This window comes from Ursus arctos, unplaced genomic scaffold (assembly GCF_023065955.2).
Source record: "Ursus arctos isolate Adak ecotype North America unplaced genomic scaffold, UrsArc2.0 scaffold_1, whole genome shotgun sequence".
NCBI classification, from domain to species: Eukaryota; Metazoa; Chordata; class Mammalia; order Carnivora; family Ursidae; genus Ursus; species Ursus arctos.
This window is the reverse complement of record NW_026622763.1, coordinates 79,376,918-79,398,145: the sequence shown is the minus strand read 5'-3', so window position 1 is coordinate 79,398,145 and position 21,228 is coordinate 79,376,918. Positions and strand designations below refer to the sequence as shown.

Below are 21,228 nucleotides of genomic sequence, written 5' to 3'. Positions count from 1 at the left end.
GGAAATGTCATTTGATCCTTCAAAATTGATTCATAACATCAGAAGAAGGGAAGCTAAAAAGAGAACTTAAAAACTTAAAGCAGTAAATATAAAGTGCAGTAATCCTGCCAAAATTCTCTAAGTGAAGTTTCCATATTTATGATGGGGAAGTACACGTTATTTTTAACAGGAAATCATATACTTACAAGACTTTAAAAAGCTACAATTTTTAAAAGCCGAATTTAATGAAATTCTTATTTACTAAAAATGTATCTATGAATGTAAGGCATCTATACATGTAAATGGAATTTGTAACAAGTATCACAACAGAAGGGTTATAAACATTAATTTGATTCCAAGAGCAGCTCCAAAAAAGTTCACCTGATTCACAATGTGGCTCATTAATAACATCAAATGAGTCCGAGCTCCTGGAAACGTAAGGACCTGTATAGTAAGAGATTAACTAGGAATGCAGCACATGGCTAGTCCCATGAAACTGCTGAAGAGCTCACAGTCTCCCGGTGAAATAAAGGAGCTAAATAGTTGCTTGCCTAAGCTTGTCGGTACTGAGACCTATCCCTACTGCTGTTTTGTTTTTCCCTAGCCATGGGGTTTCAGGTATTCAGGTGCTTTTCTTTCCATAAAATTTTCTCTGATTTCTTAAGATCTCTCCTAAGACAGAGAATACCCCCTGCTCTTCAAAGAAGCACGCAGTCCCCCTCCATTTTCAGAAACCTACTGCCAGTCATTAAAACAGGAACCACGTAGTGATTATATACACAGAAATGGTAACAGAGTCCAGAATCTTGGAAAGCTCTGGGAAACTGTCTTTGTACTATAGTTTATTCCTTCCCTCTTGTCTGTACGTAGAAGCTCTGGTATCTTTGCTTCCCAGCCATTCAATTCCCAACAGTAAATTTAATCCCTCAGTAACTTGCCTCTTCCTACAACCCTCAGAGCTGCCTTCTTTCCAGGTTGAAGGAGTCCCTGTTGTCTTGGACGCCTTGGTGGATACAAAGAGAAGACTGGTTTTTTTCCACATAACCAGCCTCCTTCTTTCCAAACCTCTCTCAGAGACATCCCTCTTCGCCTGGCTCAGTGTCCTTCTCCATAGCAAGTCCCTCCTGGACTACAAGTAATATTTGCTCCAACACCTGAGGACCTCTGTCGCAATGGGTAAGAACAAAGGGCTCTATTGGTTTGGCACATCAAGTTCAAAGTGTTACCATATTCTTAATTTCATTTGATCCTCCTAGGAACCCAGTGATGTCAGTGAGATAGGGTATCTGATTTTATAAATGAGAAAACAGAGGTTGAGCTATGTTAGAATAGCAAGAAAAACCTGGATTCAAACTGCCAAAAGCCCAATGCTCTGACACTTCACACCTGACAGTATTCCTTCAGGGAAGCTGGTTTTAGCTAGACGTTAGGCAGAACGCAATCTGACTGAGCTGATACACACGTAGGCAATGATGGTATGACACCCGATTAGCACCGAGAGGCATTTGCATTTTTCAAAGAGGATATTTTATAACTGAGGTAGCTTTCTATTTGGTGTAATTTCGGGTATTTTAATGAAATTGCCATTTGTAAGTTATATAAGTCAAAAATAGATGTATTTTAAAAATAATAATGGTCCCATACCTCTTGGGCATAGATAGCTTCAAAAGAACCTAATGAGAGAGCACGCGAGCATTGGGAGAACAGCGTCCAATAACATCTGGCTAAAGGCATGTTATAATGGTGAAAATGTTCATTGATTCTTTTTTTTAGAATTACATGTTTCGCTCTAAGTAAAGCATTACTGTAATCTCAAGTTTTATTGGCTTTTTCCCTTCAACCAAACTTGAAGTTTTCCACATATATCAAACATTTTCTTCTGTTTATTCTTCTTTCCTGTACTCAAATGCCTAACTAAGTTAACAGCACCACCAAGCTTGAAAATTTCTTTTCTTTCCAACCTCTGGTGAAATCTTCGCATCGCAGATGTGTGCAACAAACAAGCACGCTTGGGGCAAGTATACACACACTCTGCACACACAGATCTGCATACAGACTCTCTCCTCACGCACGCGCACACAACTATATTTGCCAACAAGCTAAACTGCAGAAGACACCGGGGAGAACGAATTTGACATGGCCGTTATCTGGATCACTTTGCTTGAAGTTACTACTTTCCAACACCATTCGTCTTTGCCACAGTAAGGTCACAAAGGCATGGATTCCAAAGTGCTCCTTTGAGGTTGAAAGTGCCCACAAACTGCCTCTTAATGATATAGTTAAAAGAGACAATATAATTTGGTGGAAGAAAATGAAGGACAATTATAAATCTTCAAGTACCAGCTCTCTCACTAACTAAAATCAAACATGTTTATTAAATGCTAAACCACAGGTAACAAGTCAGTTGTCAAAAAATATTTTAAAAGGCTATCTCAGGGGGCACCTGGGTGGGTCACAGGGTTAAGTATCTGCCTTTGGCTCAGGTCATGATCCCAGGGAACCTGCTTCTCCCTCTCCCTCTGCAGCTCCCCTGCTTGTGCTATCTTGCTCTTTCTCAAATAAATAAATAAAATGTTTAAAATAAAATAAAAATAAAAGGCTATCTCAGTCATAAAGGAGCATGTAAGACATTTGGGGAGACAAAACTAAGGCTTAAGTTAGACCATAAAAATTTTTTTTATATTCTTTTGTTTTGGTTTTGGCTTTAAGTATTTATTATTTTATTATTTCATTTATGTAAGTTCTACAACCCAATGTGGGGCTTGAACTCACAACCCCAGGATCAAGAGTCACAGGTTCTATGCACTGAGCCAGCCAGGTGCCCCAAACCATAAAATTCTTGAGAATTCTAAGATGGCAATTGATACATGTAACTAAGCAATAGTGTATTTTTTTCAAAGGGACTGCTAAATAATTTCTATAAAATTGCAGAGCACAGGGAATTTACTTAGGGTTGGGATGGTCCGCAAATATGGACTAGAAAAAAATATAATTTGATCTGGATCTTGAAAGATGGGTAAGAATTGAGCAGCATAAATATATTTTCACCTGTTGATAGTACTTTATAACTTCCTTTTTATTTTTACATACTTCTCAACCTTCCCAATGACGCTTATGAGAAAGAGATTATTTATCATTCTCATTTATCGAGAAAAAAAAAAGCTTAAAGTTGGTCATGACTTACTACAGACCTAATAACATGCACACATAAATATGCATTCGTTCACTCCTCTATTCCACTCCACAGCCATCTGAACAGGTGCAAAGTGCCACCCGCTATCACAGGCAGTGGGAACACAGCAGTGAATAGAACAAAGACCCTCTCCTCGTGGAGCTTACATTTTGTAACATATACAGCTGACCCTTGAACCACATGGGCTGTTAGGGGCCCTAACTGGCACACCCCGTAGTCTAAAATCCATGTGTAACTTTGACTCACCCAAAATTTAATACTACTGGCCTAGTGTTGACCAAAGCCTTACCAACAACAGAGATGATTAATACATATGTTGTATATTATATATTATATACTGTATTCTTACAGGAAAGTAAGCTAGAGAAAAAAATGTTTTTAAGAAAACCACAAGGAAGAAAAAACACACAGTACTGTACTGAATTTATCCAAAAAATCCACATATAAGTGGATCGTGTTGTTCAAGGGTCAACTACAGAATAGATCTTCGATAAGGCAGGAAATAGGGACAAGGACACACTAGACAGGTGAAACATAAAGAAAGCTCTGAAGCAAGAAAGTGCCAGGTACATAAGAGAACAGTCAGTACAGCAGTTTCATTACCGTTGAGGTTTGAGAAGGCGGAGTCTGAGAGAGCGAGTTTGGGGGATACGAATTTTGGGCTGGATTCAGTACACACTGAAAGGAATGGTGGACTTGATCAATATTACATTAGCAATAGTAGCATATGATATAGTAGTAACAGCAGTATAGTAGAGTGTAGGAATAGTTTTCTTTTTAAAGATTTTATTTATTTATTTGAGAGAGAGACTAGAGACAGAGCACGGTGGGGGGGGGAGGGAGAGGGAGAGAGAGCACAAGCAGGGGGAGTGGCAGAGGGAGAAGCAGACTCCCGCTGAGCAGGGAGCCTGATGTGGGGCTGGATCCCAGGACCCTGGGATCACGACCTTTGCCAAAGGCAGATGTGTAACCGACTGAGCCACCCAGGAGCCCCAGGATAGTTTATTATATATAAAATAGTAGTATATTAATTATAATAGCACCTAACACTCAGTGGTGACTTACTACAGGACAGGTACGCTCCTAAATACTTTACATGTATTAACTTGTAAGATGAGTACACTTTTTAAGCTCCAAATGCCCATGAGGAAACTAAAGACAAAGAGATTAAGTAACTTGCCCAAAGCCACACAGATAGCAGAGCCAAGCAATGCACGGACTCTGCCTGTCAGGAATAAGCTCTTAGCCTCTGCTTGCACTCATGGCACAGAACAGGGGTGGGAAGCTAAACGCAAGACCACCAATTCCTTATCAATTAAATAACCTTGCCTGAAATTTTACCGATTTAAATTTGCTAGCTGTGGAAATGCAAAGAGAGGAGCAGACACGTGCGACAAGTTAAAGAAAAGAATAAATGGATTTACTAACTGCATTTTTTAAACGATGGCAGGTTCAAACCTGAAAGACTAAGAGAAGATATTCGTATCAATAGAAATAAGGAAGCCAAATGGAGGAAGCCAATTTGGAGGGAGCGAAAGGGAGTGGTTTTAATACATACCAGATGTTATCAGCATTTAGGGAAGAAATGCGGAAATGAACTCAGAGAAGACATCAGCTGGAAATATGGAGCCCTTCAAACTTCCTGGTTCAGATTTTTTTTTTTTTTTTTTTTTTTTGCAGGAGAATGGGTTTAGGCCACATGACTGCTGAGGTCTCTTCTGGGTCCATGACTCCGTAATTTTGTAATTCAATAAGCATAGAATATCTATCCTTAGAAGGTTTCACATAGAATTTCTTGGCCAAGAGGTTTTGCATGGACTCTGGAAACATTCTGAAAACTTCCTCTCAAATATGGTTTCATAACTTCAACACTCCCCCCAAAAAACAAAACAAAACAAAAGCAAAAAATACCCAAATCCCTCCCCCCAAAAAAATCAACACCCAGGAACCAAAGAAAAATTGAGAAGAAGAAAACCCCCCAAAACACCATATTCTGACTTGTTAAAAAAATCAAGGGCTTAAAAAGGTGTTTTCCCTTGAAATGGGAGCCTCACTGACAGAATAACTCAAAATGAGGTAATTAAAGCAGGACCTTTTTTTTTTTAAGGAGTCTAACTTAATTAAGCATCCCTTACCTACCGAAAAACACAAACTGCATAAACTGTCCAACTACATACTGAAAAAGTTATATACTTCATCACAACCAGCTATTTGCCTTTCATCCAGTGAACAGGAAGATAGGAAGAAGTCTAAATGTAAAGGAGTTTTATAAATGCACAGATTTTGCTTCAATCCTCCTAAGGTGACATAAAAGCAAAGGTCAATATTGGTAGGGATGAGCTCCCTGAAGAAATAAAAACCATTGGTAGAAATATTCACTCTGGTTTTACTATCCACTACGCAGTCTGAGCTGGACTAAAAATACAATAAAACTGAGAATGAAATAGAGCCAAAAACATCATCACATTCAGGGAGTTATCGCCTGTAAGCTGCTTTCCAGGTAGCTGTGGATTCCACTAGGGGGCAACAGAGCGTGTTCAGAGAGCGACGTGGGCTTCAGGACAGTGTCTGGTTTTAGGTCACTAGTTCAGTGCGCAAAACAGTCTCCATCGCAAAAGCACACTGGATCCCTGAATGTCTCCTCTATTACCAAGCACTGTGTTCTGATAAAAGGATTCCTGTTTTAAAGTTAAAGTTAGTCATACTGGCATTTTTATTTCTCAATAATACATAAATCCAAATGTTTTGTCATAATAAAGTTTCTTCCCATAAAATTATTACACAATTTAATAACTTTCCAACAAATTTAATAAGATTTTTTAAAAAACTGAATGTACTACCTATAGCCTTTGATATTTTAATACTTAAATTTAAAGCATTTAATGATTAAATCAAAATGCACAGGTAAAAAACATACTAACAACACTATCACAATATTCAACAGCTAACATTTGGGCACTTACTATATACCATACTATACTGAAAACTTAATACAGTTTTCAGACACTAACCCTATAAGATAAAAACCAATATTATATCCATTTTACAAATAGGCAAATTAAGGCTAATAGAAATGAAACTTATCTAAGGACTCATAGATATCATGAGTGCTTCCTGAGGCCAACCCACCATTACTAGAAACCAAGAGATTTGGGCATTTCTCCAAAATTAATGCCTGTGATAGTCAAAATTTAGTCAACTATAGAAACATTCTTTCATTGTACTTTACCACATAATAAAATTTTACTTTTGTGTATGTATTTACTTTTTGTAAAACCATGGCAGTAATCCAATTTATATAACAAGTTATAATTGCTGTATTTCAGTGTCATATTGCAAATGCCTCCTACAAACAAGAAATAATAACAACAAGGAAGACAATCATTAAAAAAGTTCAATACTCAGGTTCTCACACTCAAAAAAAATATCAGCTAATGCTAAGCTTTGCAGGGGCTTTGTTGGATGTTAATCTGTAGACTTCTTAGAGTCATTATGTATTACAATGAGAAACTGGTAAGTCAATATTACATAGCTTTGGTGTGACCCTGAAATTATTTCTACACAAGACAACAGCATAACATTCAAGGCCTGAAGAGCGAGGACTCACCCCAGCGATGGAGATTCAATTTGTGATGTACTTTGGAAAGAATGCACAGATTGATCAACTAATCTGAAACATAAGACATTTTCCTTGTCCTACAAAATCTCAAAGCCCAACTTGTCAAAACCATCATCATTTTAAAAGTTTAAAATAGGATAAGAGACGCTATATTAGTATCCTACTGATGTTATGTTACTCCACACATGGTAGCTTCAAGTAATACAAATTTATTTTATAATTCTAGAGCTAAGACATCTGAAATAGGTCTCATTGGGCTAAAATCAAGAGGTCAGCAGGGCTGTATTCCATATGGAAGTTCTATAGGAGAATTCACTCCTTTTCTTTTCCAGATTCTAGAACCTGCCTGCATTCTTTAGCTCCATTTTTTTTAAGATTTTATTATTTTTAAGTAATCTCTATACCCTACACAGGGCTTGAACTTAGAACTGCAAGATGAAGACTCACATGCTCTACCGACTGAGCCAACTAGGTGCCCTTGGCTCCATTTTTAAAGTCAGCACTGGACAGTCAACTCTTTTCACATTGTATCTAATACCAACTCTCTTGCCCGCCTTCCAATTATAAGGACTTTTCTGATTATACCTGGCCCACTCAAATAATCCAGAATAATCTCCCCCCCCCCCCGATTTTAACATCCTTAATCACATTTGCAAAGACCCTTTTCCCATGTAACATACATCTCACTGGTTCTGGGCATCGGGAGTAGCTATCTTTAGAGGCTATTACTCTAAAGCAGACAGCACAGCATATAATTTGTGCACATTCTGCAATCCTTCTGAAAAGTAGTTACTGAAATACAGAATATATTTTCCTACAAAACGGTATATAGTTGTTGGACAAGTGCAGTCTACCAAGTTCTCAAAGGAGTAAGCTGGAACATGGAGAAAGGGATGCAAGGGACAGCAACGCAGGCAAAACACTTTTACAATAAATTAGGTACAGGCTTCAGGCAAAGAGAGTTGAATTTATATATGTGTGATATATTAATTCAAAACAACTTTGTTACGCTCCATAGCGCTATTACCTATCTTTCCTTAACAACGGTGCTACGTAAAAATAAATTAATGCTTATTTATAATTCATGAATTTTCATAATTAGCCATTACAGATACAAACACCCAACACGCTGCTTGGCACATGGCAGAAGAACAGAAGAGTATGGAAATTAACTTCTAGCCTGATTCTACCACTTACAGCCTGTGTGATCGTCAGCAAGTCGCTTACAATTTCTGGGGCTAGTCTCCGAAATTAAAAATAGGGATAATAAATAGCTCCTGCCTGCAGGGTCGCTGTGAAATAAAGTAGAATATATAATTGCCAAAGACATTCTCGGCCACTGTTAGTGCTCCATGAAATGTTAAGTAGTTGTTATTGGGTGAACGACGTCAGTAGCCTTGGGCTGCCGGAGAAAAGGCAGTAGCATAAAACTGTAAATTTTTAGGTATTTATCCCAAAGAACTTGAATCTTCGAACAGATACATAAAACTGGAGAATTTTTAAGAATGACTGTTACAACTGGATAATTAAGTCACACAAGATTGTATACAAATATTAGTTATCATAAGATGCAAAATTCCAAAGCTGCTCCAATAATAAATATTTTGATAAAACATAGGATAGAAATATTGCAACAGGGTTAAAAACTCGGCTCCCCTGTGAAGGGGCTCTACTGGGAAAGCAAGTTAAAACAGAACAAAAAACCTCCCAGGGAGGCACCACGTGCACCACGCACTGTGTTGGCCCGAGGAATAATTGAGATAAGACCAACCGCAAACCACCTCTGCCACCCGAAGTTTTGAAAGTCATTTATTTAGAAAACTGTGTGATCGTAAGTAGAATACCACCCGGCCTCTAATTTCAGTCTTCGCAGAGGTGTACCGGGTGGCTCTTCCTTACACTAAATAAATGGCCTCAGCCTGCACTGCTTTCTGATTCTAAATTTGCTTGTTTCTCCTGCTTCCTCCTTTGGGGCTGGGCTATCAAAGGTGCCTAACTGCCATTTTCACCTGTAGTGAGAGGCTTTCCTAGGGAGTCGAGGTAAGTGGGCGTTGGCCAAAGATTACGTACATCCTTCCATGCCTCTTGGGCTTGCATTCTATATTCTGAATGCAAGAGATTCTTAGACAGCTACATTGAAAATCGGTGAACTGTAGTTTTATCTAAAGCTTGATACTATATCAAATTCACCCAAGATCCTTTGAGACATCAGTAAACACTTAGAAGTATCATTTCTAATTACTTCTTAATCTAAACTTACCAAAAAAAAAAAAAAAAGTAAGGTTAAACAAAGTTTGGCAGAACCTTCTTTCCACGCTAGATAAACTATCCGAAAATCTTCAGACTGCAGAGACAATGTCAGGGAAAAAAAACCGATGCTCTCTTTTTCACTTAACATTATTTTTAAAAAGGAAAAATGGGAGCCTGTATTTTTTCCGGCAACATCCACAGTGTACGTTCTCATCTACTCTGCAGCACAATACCAATCAGGCTCCGTGTGTTTGATGTGAAAGCACATTAAGGAAATAGGGGTACCTGCACCCAAACAGCACTAATCCTTTGCTAGGATTTTAACTGACTACCTCATTTTTTTCACCTGATTCAGTAGCAGTGAAGTCCCTTTAAAACCGAGATTACATATAATAAAAGCTGTTTCTGTGTCTAGTAAATGGATTATAGTTAAAAAGGGCACCGCCAGGATAGTTAAAAAGAATTCTCTAAATGGAAGAGCTCTGTAGGACAAATGATTTCCCTGAGCACTGCTCATGGAAACATCCTTCCTGTAATTAGGTCTTGGATAAGGCTGGGATGAGACATTTTCTTCTGGCCCTTCTTAAACTTGCTACTTTTTGGCGTTTAATTTTAATAGACTGGACATCAGTGAAATCTGAGAAGGAAAGACCTTCTTCATTAACAAACAGACCAAATGCCTAGACTATTTCAAAATAAGAAGATGGCTGCAGAGGCAGAAAGTGAAACAGAAATACAGAAGTGAAAGTCCTCCTCTAAAGTTATCAATGTAAATAATACGTTCTTATTTTCTGGGAGACCAAGCAATCAATAGGAAGTCTACATCAAAATCATGTATAGCAGGAGTCAACTACAGAGAGTAAACCTCTCTTTTTCACTCATTAATTCAGTAAGTGTTCTTCGAGAATCAAGTTTGGGTAAGAGACTGTACCAGATATTATGTATACAAGGAACACAAAGGAAATAAAAATCTTCTGGTCCATGTCATCTAGAACTTACAATCTATTTAGGGAGAGAAGTCCCTTATGAAATGAGTAATCATAAAACAAAGCCAATCAGCAAACCAGAGTTGAGTTCCAACAGAAAACAGGGAAAATAAATGGATAGAATGTTCACAAAGACTAACGAAAATCTGAGCAGTCCAAAAAGATCTTACAGAAAAGGAAAGATGTAAATTTTACCTGAGTTCAATAAATCACTTATTCATATTCCAGCGCAGTTGGTTCTCTCTCTCTCTCTCTCTCTCTCTCACACACACACACACACACACACAGCCCCTCCCTGAGAGTTCAGAAAAACAAAAGAGAGAAAACATGCATACACACATAAATTAGCCTAGTACAAACAGCGCTAAGGATACACAGGAGAAGAAACTCTGAAGCAAGGATGCCTCAGGGAGAGCTGTAGTTGATTTGGGAGGACACAGGAACCACTGATGAGAGGAGCCCAACACAGAAGCCGTCATAAAACAATGTGCCTCAACAGCAAAAATTCAGTGTATGACAAATGAAGTCTCCTCTCACACGTTTTCCAGTTTACCATCAGAAGAAAAATCTTGTTAAAATAAGATATTTGCAATGGGATTATTCCCAAGTAGGTGGCAAAATATGTTCCAACTTTTTGCAATATTCAATTTAGTATTTTGTTTTGTTTTTACTTTAGCAATGAAAACAAAGACTACCATGAAAGATGGGTGTTTGCCAGCTACTTTTTTAAAAAAAGGAAAAAATCTTCACCATAGCTCCTCTTAAGATTTTTCTCCCCATTGTATTCTCTGTTTTGAAACACATTCAAATCACAGGCATTGAGCTGAATATTTAGCAAGGGCCAAGAATAAACCCCAGAGCCAACAATGGCAAGAAGAACTCCAACAGCCTCGGAGCCTGATGCTAATTTACTGAGACGCATCAGAAACTCTTGGGAATGAAGTGTCCACTAATTAGGCCACCATGAACAGATTCCCAAACCTTGACAAAGTTTTTCCAAACATCTGATGAAGAACTTTGATTTATGGGCTGTTCAGGTGAAACCTGAGCAGATGGTATCTTTTCATAGTAATTGACACAGGAGTTTGTTAAGGATCTCAATCTCCAGGAAACACATAGCTCTACAGAGAAAAACAAAGAAGAGTTCTAGTCACCAACCTTATCTTTGTCTTCAACGACATCTGCCAAAACATCATCTGGATCCAGGATTCCTCCATCTGTGTATTCTAAGTGATGAATCTTCACCCAGTAGCCAGGATCCTACGGTACAACAATCAACAAGTTCCATGATGTCAACTTTTTAAAAATACAGTTTAATTTAAAAAATAAGTTGATTCATTAAAAATACGCTCTAGTAATGAAATGTTTGAACACCAAAAATAAATGTTACTTCTATTTTGACACACATTTGTCATTTTTATCCTATTTCAGGTAAATCAGTAAATCAAAGCATACATAGTTCATCAATTATCCTGGAAGATAAATTACAATGCAAAAATAAAGTGCCACAGTTATTTGAAAAGCAAATTCAAGAAATTTTTTTATAACTTCAATTTAGGTAATCCCAAGAATACTTTGGGGGAAGAAAAAGGATCATTTTGAGGGTACTCTTTGAAATGGGCTTAGAAATTCAAACTGAGGTTCCTAAAGTTGTCGGGGCGGGGGGTGGGGGGATCAAAAGGCAGAAATCTTTGATGGCATTAGTTGTCACTTCAGAACCTATCAATGGAACGGGGAACCGCTGACCTCTTCATCTTTTTATATCTCCACACACCACGCACGTCCTCAGCTCCAAGATTTGAGACAACAGAGAGAGCAAGAGCTCCACACAGCAGCAGCTCGAACTGTGTTTGGAGCTGAACGAGGAGTTCACTGAACTAGAGTAGTGACTTAGGAGATTTCCAAGTACTATTTTAAAAACCTGCTTAGGAATGTGAAGGCTTAAGGAAAAGAATTATTTTCTCCATTTGATATGTGGCTAAATACTCTGAGGCTAGAACTCAGAATTAAATGATACCACTCATTCAGTTACGTACATACTGAGACAAAGGTCAACCAGAATAATGAGACAAAAACATGAACCAATGAATGAAGAAAAACAGTAGCCAGTTTTTTACCAGAATCCCCAAGCTATCATCAGTTTGACTCTGTGATTCTTAGGAAGCTTCTCAAAGTGGGAATAATTCTTCTAGGATAAAGTGATAAGCCTTTATCATATGAATCTTTATAAAGGATAAGAACTAACATAGCCCACAGAATTCAACTGCAATTTTACAAAAACTAATAGAAACGGCTGTGACATAGGTTCCTTTTTACCTGCCCCCCAATAAAAGGCAAAGACATGCTATTAAATAAAAGTAATGCTTTTAAAGCAGCTACGCAGAGGGCTACTGAAATGTGGCCCAAGTACATAGCTTTTCAATAATCTGACTTGATAAAGTCACAGGCTTAAAAAAATCCAAAGGAATTCTCCCTAGCTAGGCCTTTGACATTTCAAAATTAAGTTTTCTACAGAGTACCTGAAGAGCTATTCCAAGTATCATGAAAGGAATTTCTTTGCTTCTAATATTAGATTTATAGGTGGAAACACTAATGATTAGGAAACTTTAACTACCTGATTCTCTTACCCAGAGAGATCACAAAGATTTGAGCAGTCACTGGATAAGCAGGTAAAGAAAAGCATAGCACACCCATCAATCAGATTCTTTCATCAGAGATCTTTACCAATTCAAGGTGATTATGCTATAAATGGTGAGCTAAGTGCAACAGACTAGATTCTAAATAAGAATACCAGAGCAGACAAAATACTATGTAACAGGCACTGGGCCATAAAGAAAAGAAAGGACTCCCCCTATAATCTTTGGGAATTCAGTCTTTTGGCTATGGCCATGCCACAGGCAACGGATTTTTTCCAAATGTACCCAGGACTTCTCATTGAAATGTATAGGGTATTACATTTTCCTTGTCAAAACTGCCTCCTTACAAAGGGAGTTCAATTTAATTAATTTCTATTAATATTCATTGAGTTGGTTTTTGATATATTACAGCACTGTAGATGCAATCTGTTGATTCTAACCATGTTTGTCAAAGGGATGCATTCTGAAGAGTTCTAAAGAGTTTGGTTTTTTTTATATAGTCAATTACTTAAAAGCAGACATCTATTAAGTTGTCTGCTTTTTTCTCATGCTCAGTTTGTAAAAGCAGATTTTATCACTTAAGACTGCGGTAAACAGCTACCCCCAACAATTGCAGTGTAAGTTAAAGTGCACCTGTTTTCCTGCCTAGATGCAGGAACAGAGAGGAGAAAACCAAGGGCTCTGATTTAAAATAGGAAAACTCAGGAGGTAAGAGGGGACACAATCTGACCAGTAGCAAAGGGAGGAGCAGACAGGTGGCAGCATGATGGGGCTGTTAAGCCGTGCAGCATGATGGGGCTGTTAAGCTGCGCAGCATTCTGCTATCACACATACTTGCAGGATCTAAGACCTTCTGGAAAATAAGACCTAGGAGTTGCAGCCACAACATTTATCTCTAATCACCTAATTGTGATTCAAAGGAGTACAAGAGAAGTCTTAAAGAACTAAATCAAGTAATAAAGTTATTTTGAACATCTTGGAATCATATATTCAATCCAAAAAACTTTTTAAGTGAAATATACAGAATATAAAAAAAAAAAAATGCAATTCTAATACTACCATCTCACATCAATACTGCCATTTTATACACTCCAGAAGAGAGACTGAGGATAAGCACATCCAATTCTGAACAAAAACAGCCAAGCTATATCAAAGTCGTCTCAGTTAATATTTTGCATGTCCAAGGGAGGGAAATAAACAAACACAGCACGTACTGACTGTGATTTTGTCCCCATGGTATTTTGGCCACGGTGCTATAGATCACTTTAAGAATATACGTACAATATTAGCAGCCAACAGCCATTATAAGACCATAAATTCACCCTGACTCCTTTATGCATGTAAAAACTTCAACCATTACCTTGCAGTCAAGATTTTGCATTTCATTTACTTAGTTTTATTACCACCAGGAATAAAACTGATCAAACATGAAAATATGTTCACATATGTGTTGAGTTTCACACAATCACTTGGAAAAGTTTACTGTACTTTTCAGGATCGTGACATTAATTTATCTTTCTTTTGCACAAATATCTGTAATACATAAAACAAATGATTTTGAAAATATCTCTAGTGAATGTGTTATTCAATAAATCTTCTACTCGTAGTTTCTTAAAGTATTGAAAAATAACATTATTTCCTCTATTTCTGATAGTATCTCATCATATTTTTTAAATAATACACAGTTAACTTAAACACTACTGGAATTTCAAAATTCAGAATAGCCGCGAGGATGAACTGGAAAAGGAAACAAATGCATATGCATTATGGAAATAAGACCGTTTTACAAAGAACTTACAATGATCAATGTAGAAACTGTTCCAAATAAGCACTGATATTAGTAGCAATAAATATCCTTCACTGTGGAGAGATGGCATGAAATTTGACCCTAATACCCTAGAAAATCTCTACTGGTCAGAGTTCTGAAGAACAATAATTTTCCATCTGCAGTATTGGGAGTAGACTGACAAGCCAGATACCAAAGTGCTATTGACTACCAAGCACCGAGATTATGCCAATCATCAAAAGAGGCAAAACTTGGATGGTTCTAAGCAAAATGCTTCTGGTCCAAAAAGAGAAAAAAAAAAAAAAGCCTGCAATGGCAGCTAGGCTCAAAAGTGCAGTGAGCACTACAAAAGAAAAGCCAATGTTGGAAAAGAGCTGCATTTATCAGTGGTGGCCAATTACAGAGCTCAGTAATGCAGCTGGTTTCCTGGTGACTTAATGTTTTCACACAAATAATCTCACCCACTGGGACAGAAGAACGATTGTAAAAATTAAAGTCAATGGAAAATTAAAATTTTCTTTGTAGAATTTAATTTCATGAATTTGGTGGGATATACCCATAAAATGAGATTTCACCATTTTGATTATCATCATCGTAGCAGACAACTTTAGTGGTTACTATAGGCCAGGTGCTATAGGTACTGTGAGTTTTATATGATTAGCTTGTTTAACCTCAAACAGCCTCAATAGTTATCAGTCCATTTTACAGATGAGAAAAGCAAGGCACGGGTAGGTGAATTGACTTAACTGAGGTTAGAAGCTTAATAAACAGCAGAGCCAAGATGTTCTTTTCAAACAGAGAAAACAAGTGATTTTTTTTTTTTAATCACAAGTACCTAAGAATAAGGCAAGGGGATCAGATCCCCCTCTGTTGCTCCTTAAGTATATGAATCCAGGTCTCTGGGCCTCAGTTGCTTCATCATTAGTAAACATGGAGGCTCTCTGGCCTTCTGCAAAATGCAGCACATGCAAGTCCAAGTGTAGAGGACACAACAGGGCAATAATAGAAGGCCCCAAAATCTCTCCCTAAGTGTGTCCAGTATTTTACAGGTGACAGAAGCTAGAGAACATAAGATCTCATAATCATGGAATTAAAGTTTGGAGAAGCAAGGGAAAAATATCTTCCTGCCAAGAACAGAGAGGAAGCCTGAAGCATCAGAAATTACATAGAGAATTAATGAAGTTTTCCATCCATGCACATTTTAACTACTTCTATCATAATCCTCTGTGGTTATTCTACTATCAAAAGAGAGTTAGGTGCCCCAGAATAGCACCCAGGAAGGAGACAGTAGTCAGAACAGGTCTAGAGACTGTTTGGGGCAGGTAGAGAGCAAGAGTCTCTGAATAACCAACCACACACAATGCAGGGAAAAATCAGTTCCTGAAAATGACGCCTGAGCAAAGCCTAGCAGAGCAGCACTGACGCCTTAAAGAACAGAATTAACCAGAAAAGGCAGTAAAAGGTATTGAGATTATGAGCTGTCCCTGACTTAGAATACTCCTCCAACGTCCTGAAAAACATTGACCAATCCAAATTTGAGAAAAGGGTATGACAAGAACATGAGTTGATGCCACTTTAATCAACTATGTTTCTAAAGAACTCAGGAGAACTAGAACGGCACCAGGGGTTTTTATATGCTGGGTTGAAAGTACTACCCAGCAAATTCAACAGAAATATAAGCCTCAATTTACATTTAAAAATGAAGGTGAATCAGTCCGTCTGTAAATTTACTTCCAGCTCTAAAAATCTATGATCCTACCAAAAGAAACGTGATATAGCCACGCCAACATCAGATGAAGGAGACTTTAAGAAATATTACTACAGGTAAAGGGAAACATTTCATGATGATAAAAGGGTCAATCCAATGTTAAGAAAACAATCCTAAACCTATGTACCCGATAACATAACTTCAACACATATTGCCCAAATGTACAGGTTTTTTTGCTGTTTTTTTTTTTTAATAAACCAATCCACTTAACTATAGCAAACTGAGAGTTACTGGAGGGAAGGTGGGGGGGGGGGTTAAATGAGTGATGGGTATAATCATCACTTGTTGTGATGAGCAGTGGATGTTATATGTAAGTGATGAATCACTAAATTCTACACCTGAAACTAATATGACACTGCAGGTTAACTGAAATTTAAATAAAAAGTTGAAAAAGAAAAAAAAAAAAAAACCTTAAAAAAATACACCCAAAAATCATAGTGAGACTTTTGATAGGAAACAAAGATATAAATCACCTGATGAACACAATTAACAAACTTACCTAATTTATTTATATTCCATACATACAAGACACTGTACCCCCAAAATATTAGAAAATACCTTCTCTACAAGTGCACATAGAATTTATAACCAACTTCAAACGTCTGGAATCACTCAGAATATATTCTCTGACCAAAGTTGAATCAATTCCAGAAATATATCTAGAAAATGTCTGGCTGTTTGGAAATTAGGAAATATAGTTCTGAATAATCCATATATGAAAAATAAATTAGAAAATAGTTTCTAACCTAAAATAATTAAAACAAAAAAAATTGTGGGATGCAGCTAAAGCAGTGCTTAATGGCAAATTTATGGCATTTAGTGCAAATATTAGCAAAAAAGAAAAGCCAAATTCAAGAGGCTAGCAAAAGAATAGCTAGTCAAATCCAAACACAGAAGGAGGGAAATAAAGAGAAAAAAACAGAACAAAGGTGGTTCTATGAAAGGCTTGATAAAATTGACAAATACCTAGTAAAACTGATCAAAAAAAAAAAAGTTTCCACTATCCAGGAAAAAGGCAAGCAATACCATCATAGGTCTTACATATATTAAAAAGATTTGGCAAGAATTTAGACCTATAAAATTGACAATAAAATGAACAAATTCTTTGAAAAATAGAACTTACCAAAATTGACAAAAAATGGAAAATAGAAACACAAAGACAACAACTAAATTTTAAAATTTTCCTATAAAGAACCAGACTCAGATCACTTCACAGATAATATCTTCCTAATGTTTTAAGGAAGAAAGAGTGTCAATCTCATACAAATACTTCTAGAAACTAGCAGAGAAAAATTTTCCCATCTCCCTTTTTATGAGGACAGCATAACATTGATACCAACACCTTACAAGGATATTACAAGAAGTTATAAAATTTATAAAGATTTGCACATGGATACAGATGCAAAAATCTAAAATAAAACATGTGTAAACCAAAATTCAGTGATATATGTAAAGGATGACACATCATGACCACGTGGGATTTACTCTCTTAATGCAAGAGTGGTTTAAAACTCAAAAATCAACTGAGGTTATTCACCAAATAAGTAAGGGGGAAAAAGGATAAAAATTAGATGATGATCACAATGGATGCACTTGAGAACATTTACCATCAATTCACCATAAAAAGTCATCTTAGCAATCTCACAACATAACATTGTGAATCTCACAGCATAACACTGATCAAAAAAGAGCCAAGTACAAAAATTTGCATACTGATTCTCTGAATAAGCTCAAAAACAGGCAGAATTAATTCACAGTGTTAGAAGTCAGGAGACTGTTTACCCCTTGAAAGGGAAAGAGCCATAAGTGCAAAGGGGCAAACAAGGGGGCCACAGGAATAATGTTCAATTTCTTGATGTATGTCCTGGCTGCACTTACTTGTGCACTTTTCTGTGGGCGTGTTCTACTTTAAAAATGTTTACATTAAGGGGTGTCTGGATGGCTCAGTTGGTTAAGTGTCCAACTCTTGATTTCAGCTCAGGACATGCTCTCATCAGGGTCTTAAGATCAAGCCCTGCAATGGGCTCTGCACTGGGCGTGAAAACTGCTGAAGATTCTCTCTCCCTCTGCCCGACCCCCCCACTCTTTCACATGCTCTCTCAAAACAAACAAACAAACAAAAAACTGTTTAGGGGCACCTGGGTGGCTCAGTCAGTTAAGCATCTGTCTTTGGCTCAGGCCATGATCTCGGGGTCCTGGAATCAAACCTCACGTGGGGCTCCCTGCTCAGCAGGGAGCCTGCTTTTCACTCTCCCTCTGCCGCTCCACCTGCTTGTGCTCTCTCACTCTCAATCTCTCAAATAAATAAAATCTTCAAAAAAAATGTTTACATAAAAGTAAGAACTTTCTGCTTCAAAAAACGTGATTTCTTCTTTCAAACTGAAATATCTAGTTTCCCTTTACACATGACCATTTCTACAGTTAAATAAATGAAAACCACTAAAAAGCTGTTTAGAACACGTTTCCTTAGAAGTGTAAGAACAAATCTTTAGGCAAAGGCAAGAAAGGAATCCAGACGTGCCAAAAGACAGGAAGGCCCAGTTAACCCACCAACAGAAAATGTAGCTCACTGACCAGCAATTATTCAAAATTTGCAAGACCCAGAGAAGAGGCTTAATGAACCACAGGCTTAAGTGAGTCAACAGTATGACAAATATGTTAAAAATGTTACCATGATCTTGGACTATGTTCATAGTACTGTGTCCAGAACAGAGCAAGTAATAATCTCATTCTCTACTAAGTGGTCACCCACTGGAGAACACCAATATGGGGGATGGAAATAGGGCCAGTTCACTCATGGTAAGACATGATTGACTTCTGTTTAAACTAGAGAATACGAAGGGAAACATTTTTGCCATTTCAAACATAGTAGAACCACAGTTTACAGGTCACTGAGCTCTTCAAGATATCAAAGACAGAAATCTCTTACTGTTAAAATCATCACTAGTAATCTCTCGAGGAGACACCATATTGGAGATGAACGTCTCTCTCAAGTCCAATACTACTTGTTTCTCAACCAGGATTGGCAAATTGTTATATTTTCAGTTAAGCATCAGATAAAGTATATGGATTATTTTGGAGACAATGCTCTGTGAAAAATGCTTATCTTCAACACTTAAAATCACATTCAGGCCACAGACAGACTCGCACTATCACAAACATATGGAAATTGAGACAAGAGAGGTAGTAGCAGAGTCATTTTGTGCTTCCTCTCAAATACATGCTCATTGCTCACGTAAGACAAATAAGCTACACTACTCAAATTCTTATCCCCCTGTTTTTCTTTGGTTGAGCTTTTATAGGTGAATTTGTAAAAGCTAAATGACCATATCAGTGTCCCACCAAACTAAAAGGCTGTCATTCACAAGAAATATTTGGCTTGTTCTGTATTACTCCAGAAGAGTTACGTAATCAATAGAGAGGCATACTGAATTGCAGCATAAGAAAGATCTTTCAAAAGGAGCTATGCAAGAATGGCACGGGTTGTATGATGAAATAGGGAGATCTTCACTCCTGTAAGGAGTCAACCAAAGGCTACATTGCCATCTCTCAAGGAGGCTACAAGATAAGAAGAATCGTGTGATCCTGAAGACAGCCCTTCCGACTCTGAAACCAACAACATCTAGAACCTCAAAACTCCTTTGGGCTTTGAATCTAAAGTTAGAGAAACTTCTTGCAAGAAGAAATCTCTGCTGTATCATAAAAATAATGTTTTCCACATAGGGAATATAGTCAATGGTGTTGTAATAGCACAGTATGGTGACAGATGGGAGCTACACTTGTGAGCATAACGTATCGAGTTGTTGAATCACTATGTTGTACACCTGAAACTAATGTAACATTGTGAGTCGACTGTACTTCAATAAGAAAAGAATGTTTTCAGAAGTTCAGCATGATTCCACAATTATTGTGCAACTCTGAGCAGAAAGTCTGAGCAAAACACCAAATTTTACATTTCTCAATCTATCACTTATTCTTATCTCTTGCTGTATAACCTGAAAATTCACTAATTTATAAACATCTTTAAGGAAAAGGGTCTTCTATTTCCAAAGTAACAGAATTACTCTGATAGAGAAACAAAATAAAAGGGTGAGAATTTTATGTTACTTACATTTATAAATAGGGTAATTTCTCATTCTAAAACAGGTCTTCTCCATCCCTACACCTAGCCCCAAATGTGGGGTTTTCAATCCTTGACTAATAAATTCATTAATTCAAAAACTCATAGGAATCCACTGGCTCACAGACCGTCTAGAGTCCTCCCATCTTATGGTGGGGGGCGGGGGCACCATAATACACAAAGATTAAATCACAAAGAAGATTGTGGTTGGCTTGGATTGTGATATATATTTTTTTTTTAAGATTTTATTTATTTATTCGACAGAGATAGAGACAGCCAGCAAGAGAGGGAACACAAGCAGGGGGAGTGGGAGAGGAAGAAGCAGGCTCATAGCGGAAGAGCCTGATGTGGGGCTCGATCCTGGATCGCCGGGATCACTCCCTGAGCCGAAGGCAGACGCTTAACCGCTGTGCCACCCAGGCGCCCCTGTGATATATTTTCTTAAACAAAAGTGGTCTCAGTATAAAAACACCAACAATTCCAGGATACCTTTTCAGTTTTATCTCATAATCCAAGTTCTGACAATACTACTTATTCTCCTCTTCAAGAAGGAAGAAAAATATTTAAGCATCAAGGCATATACTTCACTTTCTAATTCATATTATCAACAAAATATTTAAAAACAATCTTTAATTCATATTATCAACAAAATATTTAAAAACAATCTTAATCACCCCATGTCATTTTTCATTCAGCTTTATGAGGTAACCATAATCTCAGCAGTTTTCTTTGTATGAAGGACTTTAAAGGTTCATTTTTCATCCTGGGATTAACCTAAACTTATTTGAGGGGGAAAAAAATGGTCCAGATACCGAAGTTCTTTCTTTTTTCATAAAGGACAATTTTTAATTATTTTCAAATCTACTGCCTACATTATCACAGCACACTCTC

General features: G+C 37.3%; 1 protein-coding gene across 7 annotated transcripts in view; it reads right to left on the bottom strand.

The window, feature by feature from the left end:
• Nucleotides 1-21,228, bottom strand: part of PARD3B (par-3 family cell polarity regulator beta) — a 980,939-nt gene that overhangs the window by 822,215 nt on the left and 137,496 nt on the right. For all 7 annotated transcript variants that reach the window (XM_044381230.3, XM_026492130.4, XM_057304240.1 and 4 more), the window contains exon 2: nt 11,186-11,287. In XM_044381230.3, coding sequence (XP_044237165.2) covers nt 11,186-11,287 — 102 coding nt within the window. The remainder of the gene's footprint in view (nt 1-11,185; nt 11,288-21,228) is intronic.